Source organism: Haliaeetus leucocephalus, unplaced genomic scaffold (assembly GCF_000737465.1).
Source record: "Haliaeetus leucocephalus isolate CR32 unplaced genomic scaffold, Haliaeetus_leucocephalus-4.0 Scaffold1014, whole genome shotgun sequence".
NCBI classification, from domain to species: domain Eukaryota; kingdom Metazoa; phylum Chordata; class Aves; order Accipitriformes; family Accipitridae; genus Haliaeetus; species Haliaeetus leucocephalus.
The window spans coordinates 817,875-835,612 of NW_010973450.1; the positions used below are offsets into that span (position 1 = coordinate 817,875).

The 17,738-nt window shown below is 45.6% G+C and overlaps 1 protein-coding gene across 1 annotated transcript; it reads left to right on the plus strand.

The window, feature by feature from the left end:
- The first annotated feature begins 5,197 nt into the window (after positions 1–5,197).
- AADAC (arylacetamide deacetylase) lies at positions 5,198–15,998 on the plus strand. The gene is made up of 5 exons (XM_010584905.1): positions 5,198–5,335; positions 13,189–13,411; positions 13,658–13,727; positions 14,080–14,251; positions 15,390–15,998. Exons 1-5 carry the CDS (start codon positions 5,198–5,200, stop codon positions 15,996–15,998), a joined length of 1,212 nt encoding a protein of 403 aa, XP_010583207.1.
- The last annotated feature ends 1,740 nt before the right edge of the window (positions 15,999–17,738 follow it).

Consider the following 17,738-nt stretch of genomic DNA (forward strand, 5'->3'; position numbering starts at 1 on the left):
GAAATGCAGCCAATGGAGCCATGGAAAACACAACACCAGGGACGCAGCACAATTTGCTGTTGAAACACTTCAGTTTGTTGCAGAACAAAATGCAGCAGTTTAGCACTGAGGGTCGGATGGCCTGATAAGTCACGAAATATCCATTGCTTAAATACTTAATAACTACATATCTAGGTTTGGTGTGGATTTTCTTTCGTTTGCTTTAATGTTTTGCATTGTTAAGCTGGTTCCTAAATAGCTGTTGTTTACTGTGTGTTCTTGTGTTGGATGAAGACTGGGTTACAGCAGGTGTGGTGTTGCTGCCTTTCAAGGAGCATTTTCAGCCCCACACTGTTCTAACTATACTGGTCGTTCAGTGGATGTCCATCAGAGGTATTAAAGGACAGAAGAAGAAATTTTTGCTTTTTACTACAAGCTTGCATCCTTGTTTTACCGAAGGCAAACATGGATGGTGTTTACTAGCTCCAGTGTTGCTTTGTGTCCTTTCCCCTCCTCCTTGGAGTCTCTGGGTGACAGTCACAGCTGATCCTTGCCCTGCTGAGAGAGGACTTACAGAACCTGTTATTTCTCACTGGGTTTTGAATGCCCTCGAGTACTGTTGTTTGGTGGAAAGGGAAACTTCTGCAGTGCCGTACTGCCTCCCGGTGGCTTTTCAGTTTATTTCCTAAAATATTGTATTGGAATGAAAAAAATCACTTTGGCGTATAGCGTAACTAACTAGAGTATTTCTGCTTTCCTTTTGTCCCCATACGATGGCTACAGCTGCGAGCAGAGGCAGTGGCTGGTGGAGGTGCCCAGGACATCTGGCCTCTCCTGCTGAGGTGGGACAAAAACGGCACAAGTTTCTGCCCTGCCGCGCTGGCTGTCCCTGGGGCTGTAGCTATTTTTTCCTGCATCCCCTTTCAAGGCCTGTGTCTCCATCGTTTAACCCCTGGAGCCTTGCCCGGGTGGATCGGGTGCCGACGGCCGGCTGTCCCCAACCCAGTGTGGCAGGCGTGGGGGGGTGGCATGCCCTGACCCCCTGCCACCCAGGTGGGTAACCAGAGCGTGACGAACCTGCTCAGGCGTGGAGCCTGTATGCCTCTTCCAGCCCTTGGCTGCTATTTTGGTAAGCTGTTAATCCGTACCTCAGTGAAGACGTGACCCTTCTCGGTGTCAACGGATAAAAACACTGCAGTCATCACGGGATCAAATTATCTTTAACAGCGGGACCATCCCAGCAGCCCAGGGGGTGCTTTCACCGAGCACCGCGACAGTGACGTGCCCAGCACTCGAGGTAGCCCACAGCTAGTGCAGGACGCCAGGACGCAGTTTGGGCAAGGGCTGCGCGTCGGTGGAGCCCCGGGTGGTGGGCAGGGGTGGGGGGGTCCCAGGGGAGGCTGGTCGGGGCCACCAATGCCCATGAGTGCCCCCCAGGCCAGGACAGTCACAGGCGACCCTGCTGTGTGACCCAAGAGTCGTCATCCATCACTTGCTAAACGTGTCCCGGTTGGGTTCTGGGTGCGACAGCCATTCAGACAATCAGTCTTGGAGAGGTGCATGTAGGTCATGCAAATGATATGCAAATTACCACCCCACAAACCAACTGAAGGGAAAATTCAAGGCAGCGATGGGGTGAGTGAGGTGGGAAGTGTCCCCAGTGGTACGTATGGGTGACCTGCAGGAGTGACACTACAGCTGGTAGAAGAAAGTGGCCCATGTTTTAAAACTGCAAGGACGTTTGGTGTTCTAGAAGAATCAGAGAATTAAATTGTAGACATGAAATAAATGTAATGATTGATACGTAAATGTAACAAGCTTCTAGTACTCTTGCATTTCACTGATAAAAGCTCCCAAATGAGACCATGGTTATCTTTCCAGAGTGTGATGTAAGGCACTTCTGTACTCCTGCTTTAGGGCTGTACCTTAACCCTGAGCCCAAGGACCCTAGTACAGCTACTGAACCTGAACTAACAGACAAGGAAAAAGAATTATTTTGTAGTAAGTCAGATACTAATGATTTTACCTAAATATCTCTCTTTTTCTCTAGAAATAGATCCTATAGACAACAGCAGCCTTAAATGTGGATAAGAGGATTGTACTACAGTCTTTGATCAATTGTTTGTTTAGATCTTACGTTTTGGACTATATTAAGGGCTGAGTCACAGCCAGGTTATACTCAATTATTTCCCAGTTAGGTTAGACAATACTTTTTTTGCTAAAAAGCCTTGCAAATGCTTTCTGCTTTGAAGAGGTTTATTTCCTGGTGTGTTTTCCTAAAACAAGCTGTTTCCTCGGGGTCTGTTTGAGCAGAACTTGGTTGACCTGGATGATTTTTTCACAGTAATGCTGTGAGAGTGCAGTAACTAGAAATGCAATAGGAGCAGAACAGAGGTGAAGAGGTATGGCCGTTACAAACAGATGTAAGTTATAAGCCCACATATTTCTTTTTTCCAAACCACAGCTTGAAAATTCCATCTGATGTTGCAATACTTATTTTTAGCAGGGCTGATTTATTGAGGTAGCAGGTCAGTGTCTGAGCTAATTTGGGCAAGTCTTTCCATGGCTGTGCAATACGCAGTGGCAGGCAATCCTGACCGCAGTCGTCTGTGTCATGGAGCACACGGCTGTGGCTGCAGGGGATGCTGGCTCTGGGCAGGGCTATGCTCAGACTGCTTTTCTTGCCATTGCAGTTAACCCTGGCTTTAGTCCACTTAAGTTTACATTAATTTTTTTTCTTTCCTTATTTTCTGAAACACCAGTAGCTTGGAATATATGAAAATGCAGAAGATAGGAAGGAGCACATGCTGCATGACTCTTTTTGTTGGTGTTCTATATGCAGGAAGAGCAAAACAAGGTTTGTTTGCTTTAAAAAGCAGTAGGTAGTGGGAGAGTATGTGATGTGATGGCAAACTGGCAGTGGTGGGTGCTGGTGCAGGGCTCTGAAATGCAACAGCAGTGTGGAGGCCAGACGTTGGGGCGTAACATGAAGGGTAATTGCTCCATGGAATTGATCTGGATTTTAATGTTCACGTTTCATTTGGCACCCCATCCCCCTGTTTGAGAGGGGTCTTGTGCTGTCTCAGCTGGTCCCCTCTACTGAAAGAGCTCTAATAAAATTGTGATGATACGGGCGCTTCCGTATTGAAGTGGATGCTTTAGGATTGCCTTGGGTAAATGGTGAATTCAATTTATTATTCTCTTTATCAAGTATCACTGTGAATTAGGGTAGGTTGCTGGGGCAGTTCACTGGAGGGCAGGAGGGCTGGCTCTGCCAGGAGATGAGATGTTGGCCTCTGAAGGCTAAGCACTGTGGGCTCTTGCCGAAGACAAAGGTGAACTCGGGGCAAGGACAGTGCATAGTACGTGCTGTAACTGCACAGCCATGCTTCAGCTGGAGATTGGCATGGAAGAAGAGTGAAGCGTTCCTGAAGTGCAACAAAATAAAGACCAGTTTTGTGGTAGCTTCAGGTCTGGCCACGTCTTCCTCGATGCTGCTTGCCAGTGCCAAAACAGCACGTGGTGGTCAGGCAGAGCAAGCTGTCCTGAGAGCTCATGTCGCTCCTGGGGAGGGACAGAGGGAGGACAGGGCTTCGTCCTCCGTTGCTTTTCACTGGGCTGTGCCTTCTCTTCCCCTCTTGCCTGAAATGCAGCTCCTTTATCTGTGTTTTGCTTCTCAGCCTCTGAAGCCAGCCCCTGAGAAGTGGGTGATCTGAGCTGTAGAAAAGAGAAGATGGGGTTTGCTGATCTGCATGCCCAGCCCTGTGTGTACACGCGTGTGAGTGCGTGTACACGCGTGTGAGTGCGTGCTTGTACACCAGCTGGGAACCCAGGCTCAGCCTTGCTGCTCCTTGGACCCTGGGCATGGGGCCACGGCAACCTCACCTCCATCGGGCTGGATTCACCTGCCCCTCTCCCAGCACCTGGCACTGGCCTCCAGGACAGGCGAAGAAACCAGAGAGGTGTGTGTTCTCCTGGTTTTGGTTGGAGTGGTGTCAAGAATGTTGGGCTTTGACCAGCTGTTATGCTGCAGAAGGGCTGAACAAGGTGTCCCGTCCTGGCTGAGGAGGATAGCACAACTGGATTTTTAAAACTCCTTAATATTTTGGAGGTGCTCAGAACTTAAGTAAAGAAACTGTTTGATAGATTGTCTAAAGCTGCCTCCTTCTCTGCATCTGGGCTGGTGACACACGGTTCAGCTTTCAGTCTTCTGTGATGCTTCATGCTTTCTGGTCCTCCAAAGGATGCTCCATCCCCAAGGGCTGCTCAGTGAACAAGTGGCAGTGCTTCTTTGCAGTTGGTAAAACTTTAGTAAAAGAAATAACTCAAATTTTAATTGAACTTCTTACTTTTTCAGTTTATCTATAAAGCAGGGTTCTTGATGCTGCAGCTGTTCTTTTTTACCCCTCCTGTGTGTGTGTGCCAGTGCTTGTGTTTCCTTAGTGGAATTATTACTACCTGTTTATGAGTCTATCCTGTGCCGAAGTGGTTGCCTCTGGGAAATGCATAGAAGTCTCTTAACCCTGAGAATAGTGGCAATTAAATCCGATCTTTCAAATATTAACCAGAAGCCCTGTAAAAGATCGTTGTTTTTTCTGCCAAACCTGTTATTGTGCAACTGGTTTGGTGTGTTAGTACCAGACAAAGGGTGCGCTTTGCCAAAGCAGGAGGTGCTTGTTATTGCTTGAGAAATGACAGCGGGTTACGTGCTGCTGTAGTCTGATCCTGCTGGGTATCTCTAAGCTGGGCTGTGTTTCAGCAGCTGCATTATGAAGCAGCAGCTAATAGCTCCTAAATGTTCAATATATCTTTTTGCATTTAAGTGTCACCTTGCAGCAGCCCTCGGTTCACAGGTCACATTCTGTTCCTTATTTTTCATCTGCCTCTTTTCTCCTGAGCCCTCCTGCTGGCTCTTGCTGCCAAATGCAGCAAAGAGGGCGATGGGGGTGTAGGACCCCCGATGTTTAATCTGGGGTTGCAGCGCTGGCTCGGTTGGCTCCGAGCGCCCGAACTCCTTGCTGAAGAAACATGTTTTCTTTGGAGCTGCACAGCAGAGTAACCTCTGCTCCGGGTGACCTGATGAGAAATCACCTCCTGGCCAGGACCCAAACAAAACATAGGATTAACTTTGCCCTGTGTGCGTGTGCTGGCTTGGAGCTCTTACGAGTCAGTGGGAGCACTTAATCCAGTCGCTCTGGGAGGAGGTGTGCCCGTAGACATGGGAGCCAAGCTGCTGTGCCTCTTCCTCGCCTCTGCCCTCCTTGCTTACTACATCTACACCCCCATTCCTGAGGACCTTGAGGAGCCCTGGAAAGTGATGTTTATCACGGCTGCCTTCAGGGCCATGGGGCATCTGGTGAGTTTGGTGCTGGGCTTGGTACGGGGCTGGCCTGGGGGAGAGAGCTACGGAGCAGAGGGTGTTCTCGGTGCCTCTGTGGCTAATAGAGATACGGCAATATATACGTGTCATACATACATCCAATAATATATCTATATGGTAATATACTAAGCAAAGGACAGTAGTGTCTGAAATTCAGCATTAAACTTACTGTAACTATGACTATAAGGAAACAGAAAAGACTTAATTGTGCAATCTTGAAAAAAGGACATTCAGAGTAACTGGAAATGTGATACGTATGCACAGACAAGTGTAAACAAGTTTATTTTGCTTTACGATCCTTTGCAGTTCCTTGTATCTTTCCTGTTTCTCAGAACCTGTACATTGAGTTTCCTCGAAAGTATTGTATTGGGTGTCAGAGAAGGGAAAACTAGAGCACTTCTTAAATACTATTGATTTCTGTGGTTTTGTAGAAATCTACTGACAGAATGAGCCTAAAAACTACACAAAGCTAATTATAGGGGTGATAATGCTAAAGCATGTAGAAATTAAGCACATGCTCTCTCTCTATATAACTTTTTTTTTAATACCACTATAATCTTGCCTACCAAAAAATGGTATCTAGCTAAGCAGCACGGAACCGTATGTCACAGTCTGGAAAGGCAGTGGTATACCCTGTCTGTAGTTATATGGCAATATTTACTGACAACGCAGTCCTTATGTCTTTCCATGCTATTTTTATATATACACTACATCCCTGGCTTCTGCTTCATTTCAGTCATGTTATACAGCCATTTCAAACATATGTAAATAATCTGTGAGGCTGCACACCACGCATAAATGACAGTGCTGTAGTTCCCACCTCTTAAGTACATTAAACTGGGAGCTGTTTTGAATCCAATCTGTACTTAATATACAATGGTGGCTGCAGCAACGTAGCTGAGATCTAAAAACAAGGTCAAAGCTGAAGGTTTAGAGGGAAGGAGAAGGGCTGGGTGTTGCAGACCTCTTTCTGGGTGGCTACAAACATTTTGTGACTGCTTTTTTTTCTTCCACCATAAAACATACTGAAAGGAGGGTCTAAGGAGCCAGGAGAGAGGTTTTTAGTTTTGCTTGAGGGATGTTGCTGAAAGGCTTGTCTGCTGCAGGCACAAACACGCAGGCTGTTTGCTCCAAAGTGCATGAGTTTGGGATTTTGCCTTTTTTGTTGTTTCAGTTAAAACGCAGTGGGTATGATTTTCAGAAGTCTGTGGAAGCCACCTGTTTACAATTTTTCTGGTGGAGGCAAGGGTGCATGTTTTCTTGGGATGTCTCCTATACATCACACTTCTGGACAGTATCTCAAAGCTACTGTCCATCTCCAGAGCCATCCCTGCGTCACACAGCCTTTGTTTGCCATGGAGACCACTTGTTAGGTCTGTACAACCAGCAGAAGGAGGGGGGACGACTGGGGTTTTGTGCGTGCGTATTTACTCGTGGACTCTTTGCTGCTTCCTTGCTTGTTTTGATCTTGCGGTTTGAGGTCTGAATGGTGGGAGATGACGAAGTGGTGAGAAAGAAAACTGTAGTCTGCGCTTCCGATGTGCCGCCTTGCTTCTTCCCCTCTTAAATCTCCTTTCGGAGGTAGCCTGCAAGGAGGGTATGTGCACAGATACCTCGTTTCCCCAGGAACACCTTGTGTCTGCTCACTCGGTCAGACCTGTAGCCTTCAGCACAGCAGTGCTTAGCAAGCAGAAGTGTTTTCTTTCAGTGTTGGAGGATTGTGTGTTTTCACTTTAACATGGAGTTGTGTCTTTTGCGGTTGTTGCATCGGCTGCCAAGTCCGTTATGCGGCAGTGGTGTGGAGCAAGCGTGTTTTGTAACGGTGCTCTGATCTCGTGCAGAACCATAATCCAAAGGGACTCTGATGAAGATAGCTTCCCTGGAGCTGCACTGGTGCAAATTAGATTTGAGATGGCTCTAAAGTGTCCTAAATACGTTCTGAACGGTGATCCGATTATAGGGCAACAATTTATAATCACTTAATAGTAGGTCTAAATTTGCGGACCGGACCCTATTTTAGTCTTTCTGACTCCCTGATGTTGGTTTGAAAAAAAGGAAATAATACTGCCACCCTCAAACACTCCTGAGCAAGAGGGTCCTCTCCAAGCTCCCAAAAAGACATGCCAAGAAAGCCAGGAAATGGCAAATCTCTGTCCTCCATCTTCATCTTTGCTTTAGTATGTCCTGGGGAGCTCTCCAGCTTCAGAGCCAAATGGTGCAAGATTTTCTCCGATTTTGGGTTTCCTGGTCTGGATGAGTAACTCTGCCAGTCCCAGGCTGTTTTCCAAGTCTCTGCCGGGCATGGCAGCGAGTGCCGAGGGGCTCCGGAGGCTGGTCAGAGGCTGCCGTTAAGCCTTGCCCGGGGTTAGCCTGTGGGGGATTGCAGCCGTGCTTGGTTTTGCCGGTGCGCCCAGCTGCGGTGTGCTGGAGGGTCTCTTCATACCCATCTCATCGCAGAAGGGAGGCTGGGAATGTCTCTGTTCACATGTTTATATTATTATGTCTCGCATGCACATGCTCTCTAGCTGGTAAATAGCCTCTAAGAATAAACTGGCCAGTTTGTGGTGCTTAAGCACAAAATTTTTCATGCATTTTCAGGAAGTGCCATGTGCACACAGTCTAAGATAAAACGCATGAAGAAAGTATAAAATGCATAAAACATCTTTCTTCCTAGCTGAACCTTTCCCTGGCTGCAGTTCTGCGAAATCCTCCCAAAGTTTCCTCTGTCCTTGGCCTGGATCCTCAGCAGCAGTCAAATCGGGATTGGAGCCCCTTACAGCCCCACTCGCAAACTGCCCATGTTCGTGTTCAGCTGATGGAAAACTTCACCTGGAGGGGTGCCTCTGTCTGAACTATTGCCCATTCAGATAAATACACTGCTGAAAGCAGTGCTGGGCTCTCTGCCTGCCAAGGCACAGCTGGGGCTCCCTTCCCCTTAGGACAGTTTGGGTTTGGTTTTTTTTTTTTTTGGTCATTGCTGCCATGCCTCTCCTATGGAAGACAGAGAAAGTGACTGTGGAAAATGCTTTCCAAAGCACAAGGAACACAAAACCCCAAAGTGGTTGGTTTTACTCTTAGCCTGTAAGAGTAAGTAATCTCAGATCGCGGACAATGAGATCTTTCAGACAAGGGTATGATTTCCGTTTGTTTTTATATGATAATGGCCCTGAAACCACAGGCAGTAGACTAGTGGTTTTTCACAATGTAAAATGTCCACTTGTGGAAAAAACAGCTCAGAGTATTGAAAAAACCTCAGTCCTGAGGCTGAGGGAACTCCTCCCACTGCAGGGGAGTTCCACAATCTCAGTGGAATTACAGCAGAACTCGCTTTGCCCTATATATTTTTTCAAGATGCTAATCCTCAGGGGAAATACAACAGCTGAGAAATATTTATGTAAACTGTGTAATCACTGTGGATAAAGCGATGCCATTTTGGCATGTGTACGTATTTGTCTTCATTGGGCTTATGACAAGGACCTGTGTTTTCCTTCTGCGCAGTGTGCCAGTTACAGCCCGTTTGTCTTCGTCTCGATTCCAAACCAGAGGGTTTGGCAGAGCTCCCAGCATCGTTTGGTCCAAGCCTTCAGAGAGGTGACTCTTAAATATGGTGGCAATCACTGTCAAGTACTGTCAGTAAGGTCTTAGCTGTATTCTCTTTTCTTCTAACTTCTGAAAAAGTACGTTATATTGAGAAGATGATTAAACAGTTGATTTAAATATAATTCAAAGAAAAAAAAATTTAAAAACGCAAACCAAGCAGGGTTAGATTGTATGATTTACAACATCAAACCCTGAATGCCAGATGTTGTACCTTTCAAGAGGTGATCAATTAAAGTGTGTGTGGGTTGTGTGTTTGTTTTACATTCTTCCTGGGAAGAATAAAGCATCTCTCGGAAAGCTAAACTTCCGACAGGTTCTGCACTAGGCTGGGCTATTTTCTTTCGTATTAGACTCAAGCCTGCTTTGAGTTTAATCTGTTTTTCACCTTCAGATAACATGTTAAGAACTTGGTTTTGTTAGTTAATCTTCTCTATTGGTATGTGATGAGGCAGTTACGAGATTTGTGGGGGAAGTTGGGTCACATCCCCTATGGCTGGGAGCGCTTACGAAGGAGCCGAGGTGCCGGTGCCGGCAGCGGGCGCAGGAGCCGGCGGTGGCTTTTCCCAGCACAGCCCTGCTCCGTCCCCACGGCTGTGCTGGTGCAGGCAGGGCACCGACCTGGAGCCCAGGCTGTGGAAATGACCCACACAAAATGTTGAGCGTGCACGTCCGTGCGTGCACAAACCAGCAACCCTGATGTTAATGTTGGGCATTTCCCATCACGCTTTCCTTTCTGAGTAATTGATAACACTGCGCTAGTAACAGTCACGGGAGCGTTTGTTTTACTAAAGAGTTCCAATCAGATTAATAAACTTGGGCCTGCTGTTAATTCTGTTATCTTCCAAACCAAGCATTCTGATCAGAGTTGTGTCAGTGCAATTACAGGATTGTTTATGCCTGTTCAAAGAATTGTACAGTGGCCTGAAATTTAGAAAAGTGCTTTTATTATCACAGAGTGTCAGCTCTTAATTTTTGGGGTGTTTAACTAGACTATGCACCAGAGTGGTGCATGCTATAAACTGAAATGTAGTATGCAAATTAGTTTGAAAATTTTTCCAATTTTGCTTGAAATGAACTAGAAATCTAAGCCCTTAGTTCACTTTCAGCAAGTCAGATAGCAAATGGCTTTCAAGCAAATTTGAAGTTGTATTCTTCATACCTTTCCATCATCTAAAAAAATAAACAAAATATACCCCCCTGCCCCCCATTCCTTAATATATCATTAGGAATTAGATAATATAATGGTCCCAAATCATGAAGCAGTCCATGCTATTTTTACCTTCTAGGTGCAAGTAGCTCCAGCAGCCCAGTGCTGTAGCATACTGTGCTTTAAGGAGGCTACACATGATAGGGGTTCCTCACACTGCTGGCATTTCACGGGACTGAGATCACACCTCTACCCACAGTCAGTCTCTAATGTGGCTAAATTTTTGTTTAAATAGGTATTTACATGTCCTGGTTTTGTCTAGGGTAGAGCTAATTTTCTTTCTAGTAGCTGCTCTAGTGTTATGTTTTTGGCTTTAGGATGACAAGAATGTTGACAACACTCTGATGGTTTCAGTTGTAGCTAAGTGGTGTTTGCACCAAGTCAAGGATTTTTCAGCTTCTCGTGCCCAGCCAGCAGGAAGGCTGGAGGGGCACAAGAAGTTGGGAGGGGGGACAGCCAGGACAGCTGACCCAAACTGGCCAAAGGGGTATTCTGTACCATATGATGTCATGCCCAGTATATAAACTGGGGGGAATGGGCTGGGGGGATCGCTGCTCAGGAGCTAACTGGGCATCGGTCAGGGAGTGGTGAGCAATTTGCATTGTATGTCACTTGGTTTGTATGTTCCAATCCTTTTATTATTATTGTAACTTTATTATTGTTATTATTATCATTATTATTTTCTTCCTTTCCATTCTATTAAACTGTTCTTATCTCAGCCCACAAGTTTTACTTTTTCCCCAATTCTTTCCCCCATCCCACTGGGTGTAGGGGGGAAGTGAGTGAGTGGCTGCATCGTGCTTAGTTTTCTGGCTGGGGTTAAACCACGACATTACACTATCTTTCACAGTATAGAAAATGAAGGCTTTATTTTCCTTCCAGTCACTATGACATTATTTTTTTAATGTCACTTTGTTGTCTATTACAGATTTTTAATGTATTTTCAGAATAAGTTTCTAATGCCTTAAAAGCAATGTGAGAAGTAAGTTTCTTTAAACACAGTTTAATCCAATGTAAGGGGAAAAAAAGCCAGTGAGACTTATGTATAAGCAAGCACTGGTCACATCTTTACTTGTTGCAATTCCCCCGAGGCAGCTGATGCCTCCTTTGGGGAGCTGCTGGTTTTGGAAGGAGGCGTTGGGATCTGCATTTCTAGCACAGTCCATAGCAAATGCCTTTAGAAATGTTTTTGCTTGGATTCACTCTTGCATACCAAAGACTCAGCATAATGAAAGCTAACACAACTTTTAAAAAAAGTTTTATGTTCAAGGCTTAAAATAGCCTGTGAGAGAAAGGGATCCTGAAATGCCTTAATCTGTGTAAATTGTTGTGACGTCAGAGAGACAAAGCTGCCAAATATTAATCTTCAGAGCTTGCATTTCACCTGCAGGTTTACTTGCTAGGGTTTGGTTTTTGTTTTCTTTTTATTCATCTTAGAATAACTGTAATCTTATTTAGTACCATAGAATTTCATAGTAAATGTTTAAAACGTGAATTTCAAAGGAGACTGCTTTAACAGCATTAAAAATCAGTGCTTCCTTGGTTCTGAACTCCCTGAACAACATCACTTCTTCTGACAGGGATTTCTGTGGAGTCCATTGGGAAAGTTTTCCCTGCTCTTTACATAGCTCTCATGCCCAGGGGCACCAGTGGCCTCCCCTGCTCCCTCCCCTCGGAGGGCTGCGAAGGGCTGGGGCTCCAGTGCTGCTGTACTGCTGGGGTAGATTCAAGATATCTGGGGAAAAAGAACCTTTTAAAAAAGTTAACCCTATGGGTGGGGTTTTTTTTAAGACCCCCAGACTACTGCACATAGGAGGCAGATGGAGATCCTGGTTAGCGTCGTCCTTATTTTCCCTCCTGGAGGATGCTGCTCCTGGTCCCGTGGAGTCTCTCTCCAGGTCAGGGAGTCACTGGGATCGTCCTCGGTCGGAGTCGGGCTGGAGCCAGCGCTGGGCCACTGCGGTGATGCCACAGCAGAGCTGTTCTGTCAGCTCGTTCAACAGGGAACTGCCTCACGGGCAGAGGGCTGGCGGAAATGAGAACATCAGTGGCAGGTTATTTTTAGCTTTTTATTGTGAAATGTCAAAGCAATGTAAAGAAAGCATTTGCATGACTCGGACAAAGCTGGATCCCCCTCAAGGATGATGGTGCCGGACGTAGGTTCGGAAGGTATATTGGCACATCTAGTGTGATGAAATTTTCTCATCCGCTGACTGCGTGGAACGGACAATAAAAACAACTCTCATTCTGCTATTCAGTTGGAGCGCTTCATTATGTAGAGAAATGTAGAGGTATGTAACTAATGGAATTGTTACGTGTAAACCAAAGAAATTAAACAGAGCTGGACTGTGGTAAAGTGGCAAAAATATAATTCTGTCTTCTTAATGTCTCAAAGTAGAGAAAACATTTCCTTTTAATAATGTAAGGGTACTCATCTCTAAACGATGCTCTTTGCCTGATGCCATGGAACTGATCATTGACAATTATTGTGCATCTTGAAGTCAAATTGCTATATCCTTGTATTTGTGCCACCAGTGTCCTTGGCATCCTGAAAGTACTGGCTGCTTTTGCTTCTGGAGTTCATCACCGGAGCAGCTATTGCTCGGTTTTGTGGTAACTGTCTGGAAAGATGAGGATGCCCGACTCATTGAGCAGACCCTCATCCTGGCTCTCGGGAGGCTTCAGCTGATTCTGCTTTCTTCCGCATCCTCTGTTGTGTCCTTGTTGTCCTCCACGCCTGTGCTTCCAGTTGCTGTCGTAGCAAGAAGTGGTGGTGTCCCCTGGGTGGCCTTCCAGCCACCGCCACGGAGCTTCGCACAGGAGCGATGGGCGTTGGAGAGCTCAGGCTGGACGGTGTGACCGTGCGACAGTGCCTCCTCCGAGTCAGCAGCGTTTGGCTTGGCGGCTTCTACAGCAAATTTACAGACTTGTACAGAGTATCAAATGGCTTTATGGAAATGTAATCTCCGAGAGTAACTCAGGCTGTGTTTAAAATACTGTTTTCCCTTGTCTTGGGCTTTAGGCTGAGGTTGCTGATCGGCTGGGTCTGATGCACTACATGGAAACTCTGATGCTGATCACAGTGGCTGAGTACGTCGCACCCACGTCTGATGAAAACGTCACCGTGATGGACACGGAGTTCAGCGACGTGGCCGTCCGTCTGTACCTGCCCAGAAAGGCGTCTGATGGGCTGAGAAGGGCGGTGGTCTACTTCCATGGCGGAGGATGGTCCCTAGGACACGCAGGTAAGCTCTTCTGTGTCAGTACCAGGGGTCCGTATGGAAGATCTCAACGGCTCCCGTGAAGTGCTGCCTTTTTGTTTTATGGGAGTTGCCACAGAGAGGGTCAGGGAACTGGTATTTCGCCAGTTAAAACCAGGTGGCGGCTTCGGAAAGTCACCTGAAATCTTCTGCGAAGAGGAACGTGCTGTTGTGTAAGTGTCTGTTCTCAAATGTACGGGAGCATATTCTAAGTGACCCATTTAATTTCAGGCATGAAACCCTATGATCATCTGGCAAGGTGGACTTCAAACAGGTTAAATGCTGTCGTGGTATCAGTCAAGTAAGAGAGATTCTCCTTCTAGATGGGATGAGGGTTTGGAATAAATTAATCTATTTCAATTAATCTAATTTTGAGTATATCTTTTTTTTTGATCATGTGCTTTCCTGCTAGCTTTAAGTAAAGAAAAACAAAACCAAAACCTGTCAAGGATGAATTGTGGTTGGTGGTTATTTTAGATATTGCTTTATGAAGTTGGGTGGGTAATAAAATACCTGCTCCTCCAGGACAGAGAGATAGTTCCCATTTCTCTGGGCACAGAAAATAATAAACATTCACCAGCTAGGGCAGATGTTAGCAAGCCTTTCTCTTCATTAATAGCAGGAAGTGACACATTTCTGCTTGCCTCTAACAGTTACAGGTTGGCACCTAAATACCATTTTCCCGTTCAGTTTGAAGATGTATATTCGGTAACGAAGTTCTTCCTCCAGAGCAGCATCCTCTCCCAGTATGGGGTGGACCCAGATCGGGTCTGTGTGGCAGGAGACAGCGCAGGTGGCAACTTAGCTGCAGCTGTGGCACAACAGGTAAAAAAAAAAAAAAAAAATCTGGTTTGCTAGCTCGATATTTTTTTTTTGTCATTTCATGAACACTTACAAGAGACTAACAAAAACCTCTACTCGAAGCAAGTGTACCTCCCAAATATCTCTTGTGGTCCATGTACACAGGATGTCACGCAGCCTGCAGGACTGTGTGAGGGCTCTGAGCTTCCAGGCAAGCAAATTTACTTGAGCCATTTCATGGCATCAAAGTAGCTATGATGGCTTCCAAACCTTTATACCCTAAAAAAAGGTGCTCTGCCCTATAATTTTGGCATATATCACTCCATCCTTAAGCATGTTTGGGCTGGTTTAGGTATGTTGTTTGAAAAGGGAATTGTAGCAATTTGACTCATATAGATGTAAATAGCAGCAAAAAAAAAAAAGTCTAAATGTTCCAGTGTCATTTAATCACACACAGTTCACTGCCTTTAGCACTTCTCACTCTGGTTTATTAAATAAAGTCAGTGTGATGTTGTTGCTCTCTTGAGAAGTTATTTGGATTGTAATGAATCTTACTTGGAAAGGTTGTGAATTTGCTGTGGATACTGAAGGCAGAAGATGAGGGAGAAGATGGAAGTTTATTAGTGAAGAGGGAAAAAGGATGACATACAAGAAATGTCAGTGTTCAGTTTATCACATCTTATTTTTCCCATGTCTAAAATGCACAGAATTGTAGTTTGGGCTCCAACATCTCCAGGCTAAAAAACCCAGCAGATGGATAAGCTCTGAATTGTGTGAAATGATTAAAGGAACCTCAGAAACCTGTAATTTTTAAGCTATAAGAATAGAAATTTTCTATAGTTATAGAAAAAGCATTTGTTACTACATCTGAAAGTATCAATGCTTCAAAAAGAATCTCCCTAAAGTTGTTATCCTTCAACATAAGAAATAAAATGAAATTATATTTGTTTGAGAATTTTTAACACAACATGTTGCTTTAGGTGACCTGCCTATAAATTTAGAATATCTTTAAATTAATCTATCATGGGTTTATTGATAATCTTATTTTGCTTATATTGTAATGTATGTGTGTTAATTCCTTACTTTTAAGATCATCTGTCAGTGTGGGAGAACCAACACTTTCTAACTGACTTTTCGTAATTATGTCTGCTTTCTTCTACAGCTGTTAAAGGACCCTGACGTCAAAACTAAACTCAAAGTCCAAGCTTTGCTTTACCCTGCTCTTCAAACCCTTGACCTGAATTTGCCATCTTACCGAGAAAATGAAAACAAGCCCATTTTACCGAGGCTGCTTATGGTCAAGTTCTGGAGTGAATATTTCACTTCTGATTCATCTCTCAGGGAAGCGATGGCCTCCAACAGGCATGTCCCAGTTGAATCGAGCCACTTATTTCAGTTTGTAAACTGGAGCAATTTGCTGCCTGAAGAGCTGAAGAAAGATTATGTTTACACCAGTCCCACCTACGGAAGCTCCGAGCTCGCGGAGAAGTACCCGGGGTTTCTGGATCCGAGGGCGGCCCCGCTGCTGGCGAGCGATGCCCAGCTACGTGGGCTGCCCCTCACCTACGTCCTCACCTGCGAGCACGATGTCCTGCGGGATGACGGCGTCATGTACGCTGGGCGCCTCCAGGCAGCGGGCGTTCCCGTCACGCATGACCATGCCAAGGATGCCTTTCATGGGGTGATGATGTTTGTGTTGGGTCCGGCCAACTTAGCTGTAGGGTATCGGCTGTTGAACAGGTACGTTGAGTGGTTAAATGAGAATCTATGAGTTGAACGCGTTGCTCTAGTATGCCTGGCTCGCGTTCGCTGGGTGCGATTGAGGAGCGTGGGAGAACAGGAGCTACGTGAGTTTTTCGCCGTGATTGCCATCTCTGTTGCGTTGCCCTGCAGTGTCTGGATTGCAGTGTTTCTCATCATCTCTGGCAGGAAAAATCGGTCTGATTCTAACCTAAGTGTTCTTTCAGTGCTGTTGTCTGAGTTCAGAACCCCATGAACTGCTGGGACTGCCCTGGGCTTTCTCTCCTGGCTCAGACAGAAGGGTCGGTGTGCCCGACCCTGCCTGCACGCTGCCTGAGCTCCTCCAAGCCCCCAGCTGGCACAGCGTGTGGGACTCGACGTCTCGTGTCGGTCGCCTCTTCTTTCTTCCTATTGTGCTGTCTTCGCATCGCAGGCTTGTGCAAATGGGCAAGGTCACCGCGTGCACGTAGGAGGTGCGCGCTGGCCGCTTGCCCCCCGTCCCCTTGCCCCGTGGGACGTGTCGGCGCGGCCCCGCTGCTGCGATGGGGCGAGCAGAGCGTGGGGACCCGACTTCACCAAGTACGAAGCCGCTTGCGAAACCCTGCCCATCGTGGGCGGCTGCTGGGGTTGTGCTGTTGGCCGTTTCCAGCACAGCTCGAGGGAAGTGCTTGAAAACTGTGTGGGATGGCTGTAACAATGCAAATATTTGGGGTTTTTTTGGTTTTGTTTGTTTGTTTTAAAAAGCACCTGTCTTACTTGGTAATCACTTTCTTTAATCCCTCTACTAGAAGGAAATAGTGTAACAAAACAGCACTGGATATTCATCAGATAAGGGAAGACTGTGAAGGTCCTAACCTTACAGTAGCACTGCTGTATGTTTTATGCTCTACTTATTAAATAAGTTATGTTCTAATTAATTATCCTTAAAATTGTTTAGCAGTTTTTACATATGAATTTTTAAAAGTAAAATCAGCTTAGTAGCTTTATAGGCTTGAAAAAGAAACACAATTCAGCTGTCAGTCTTGAACAAATATCCTCTATATAAATGTTTTGTGTATTAAATATAAACCCTAAACATTTTGAATGGTTAATGCACATATTGGTTGGCTGTTGGTTTTAAACTGATGACAGCACACCACAACCACGTACTTCTAGCATCCTGCTTTTTTCTTTTGCATGAAAGATACCGAATCTTCAATAATTCTGGTTTGTTTTTTCCTGAGTGTGTGTACAGCCTGTTCTTTTTCATCTTTAATAAATTGAATATAAAAATTAAACTTGTCTTTGATTCCAATGCAATGTACTACTTGTCCTTCACTGTTACGGATGCACGCATAACCAAATCCAACAGGTGTTAAAACTCAGATTTATTCTTCAGTAACAGTTAGTTAGAAGTCCAGTAACATTTTATAAAACCACAGGCTCAATGATGTAAAGAGAATTAATACTACACAGCTGACTTAAGAACCCTAAAGATTTAAAAGTGATGACTCAAAACGTGCATATCGCTCATCCAAAAGCTGAGGGCTCTCTCCCTTGAGGAGTTACTCTGGGCAGTGCCCCGACCCAAGGGGGATCCCCAACTGCAGACCCGCTGCTCCAAGGAGGACTGACTCCCCCATGTCCTCTGGCCAGACCCCCTTTATACTGCTGTTGAATCCCACCTGTGGGCATTTAATCCTGGCAGCCAGGAGGGTCACCTTGGTTCACCTGGTGTGTCTCAATTAGCCAGTTCAAATTTCAACCTGCGCCCTCCAGGGTTTAGGGTTTT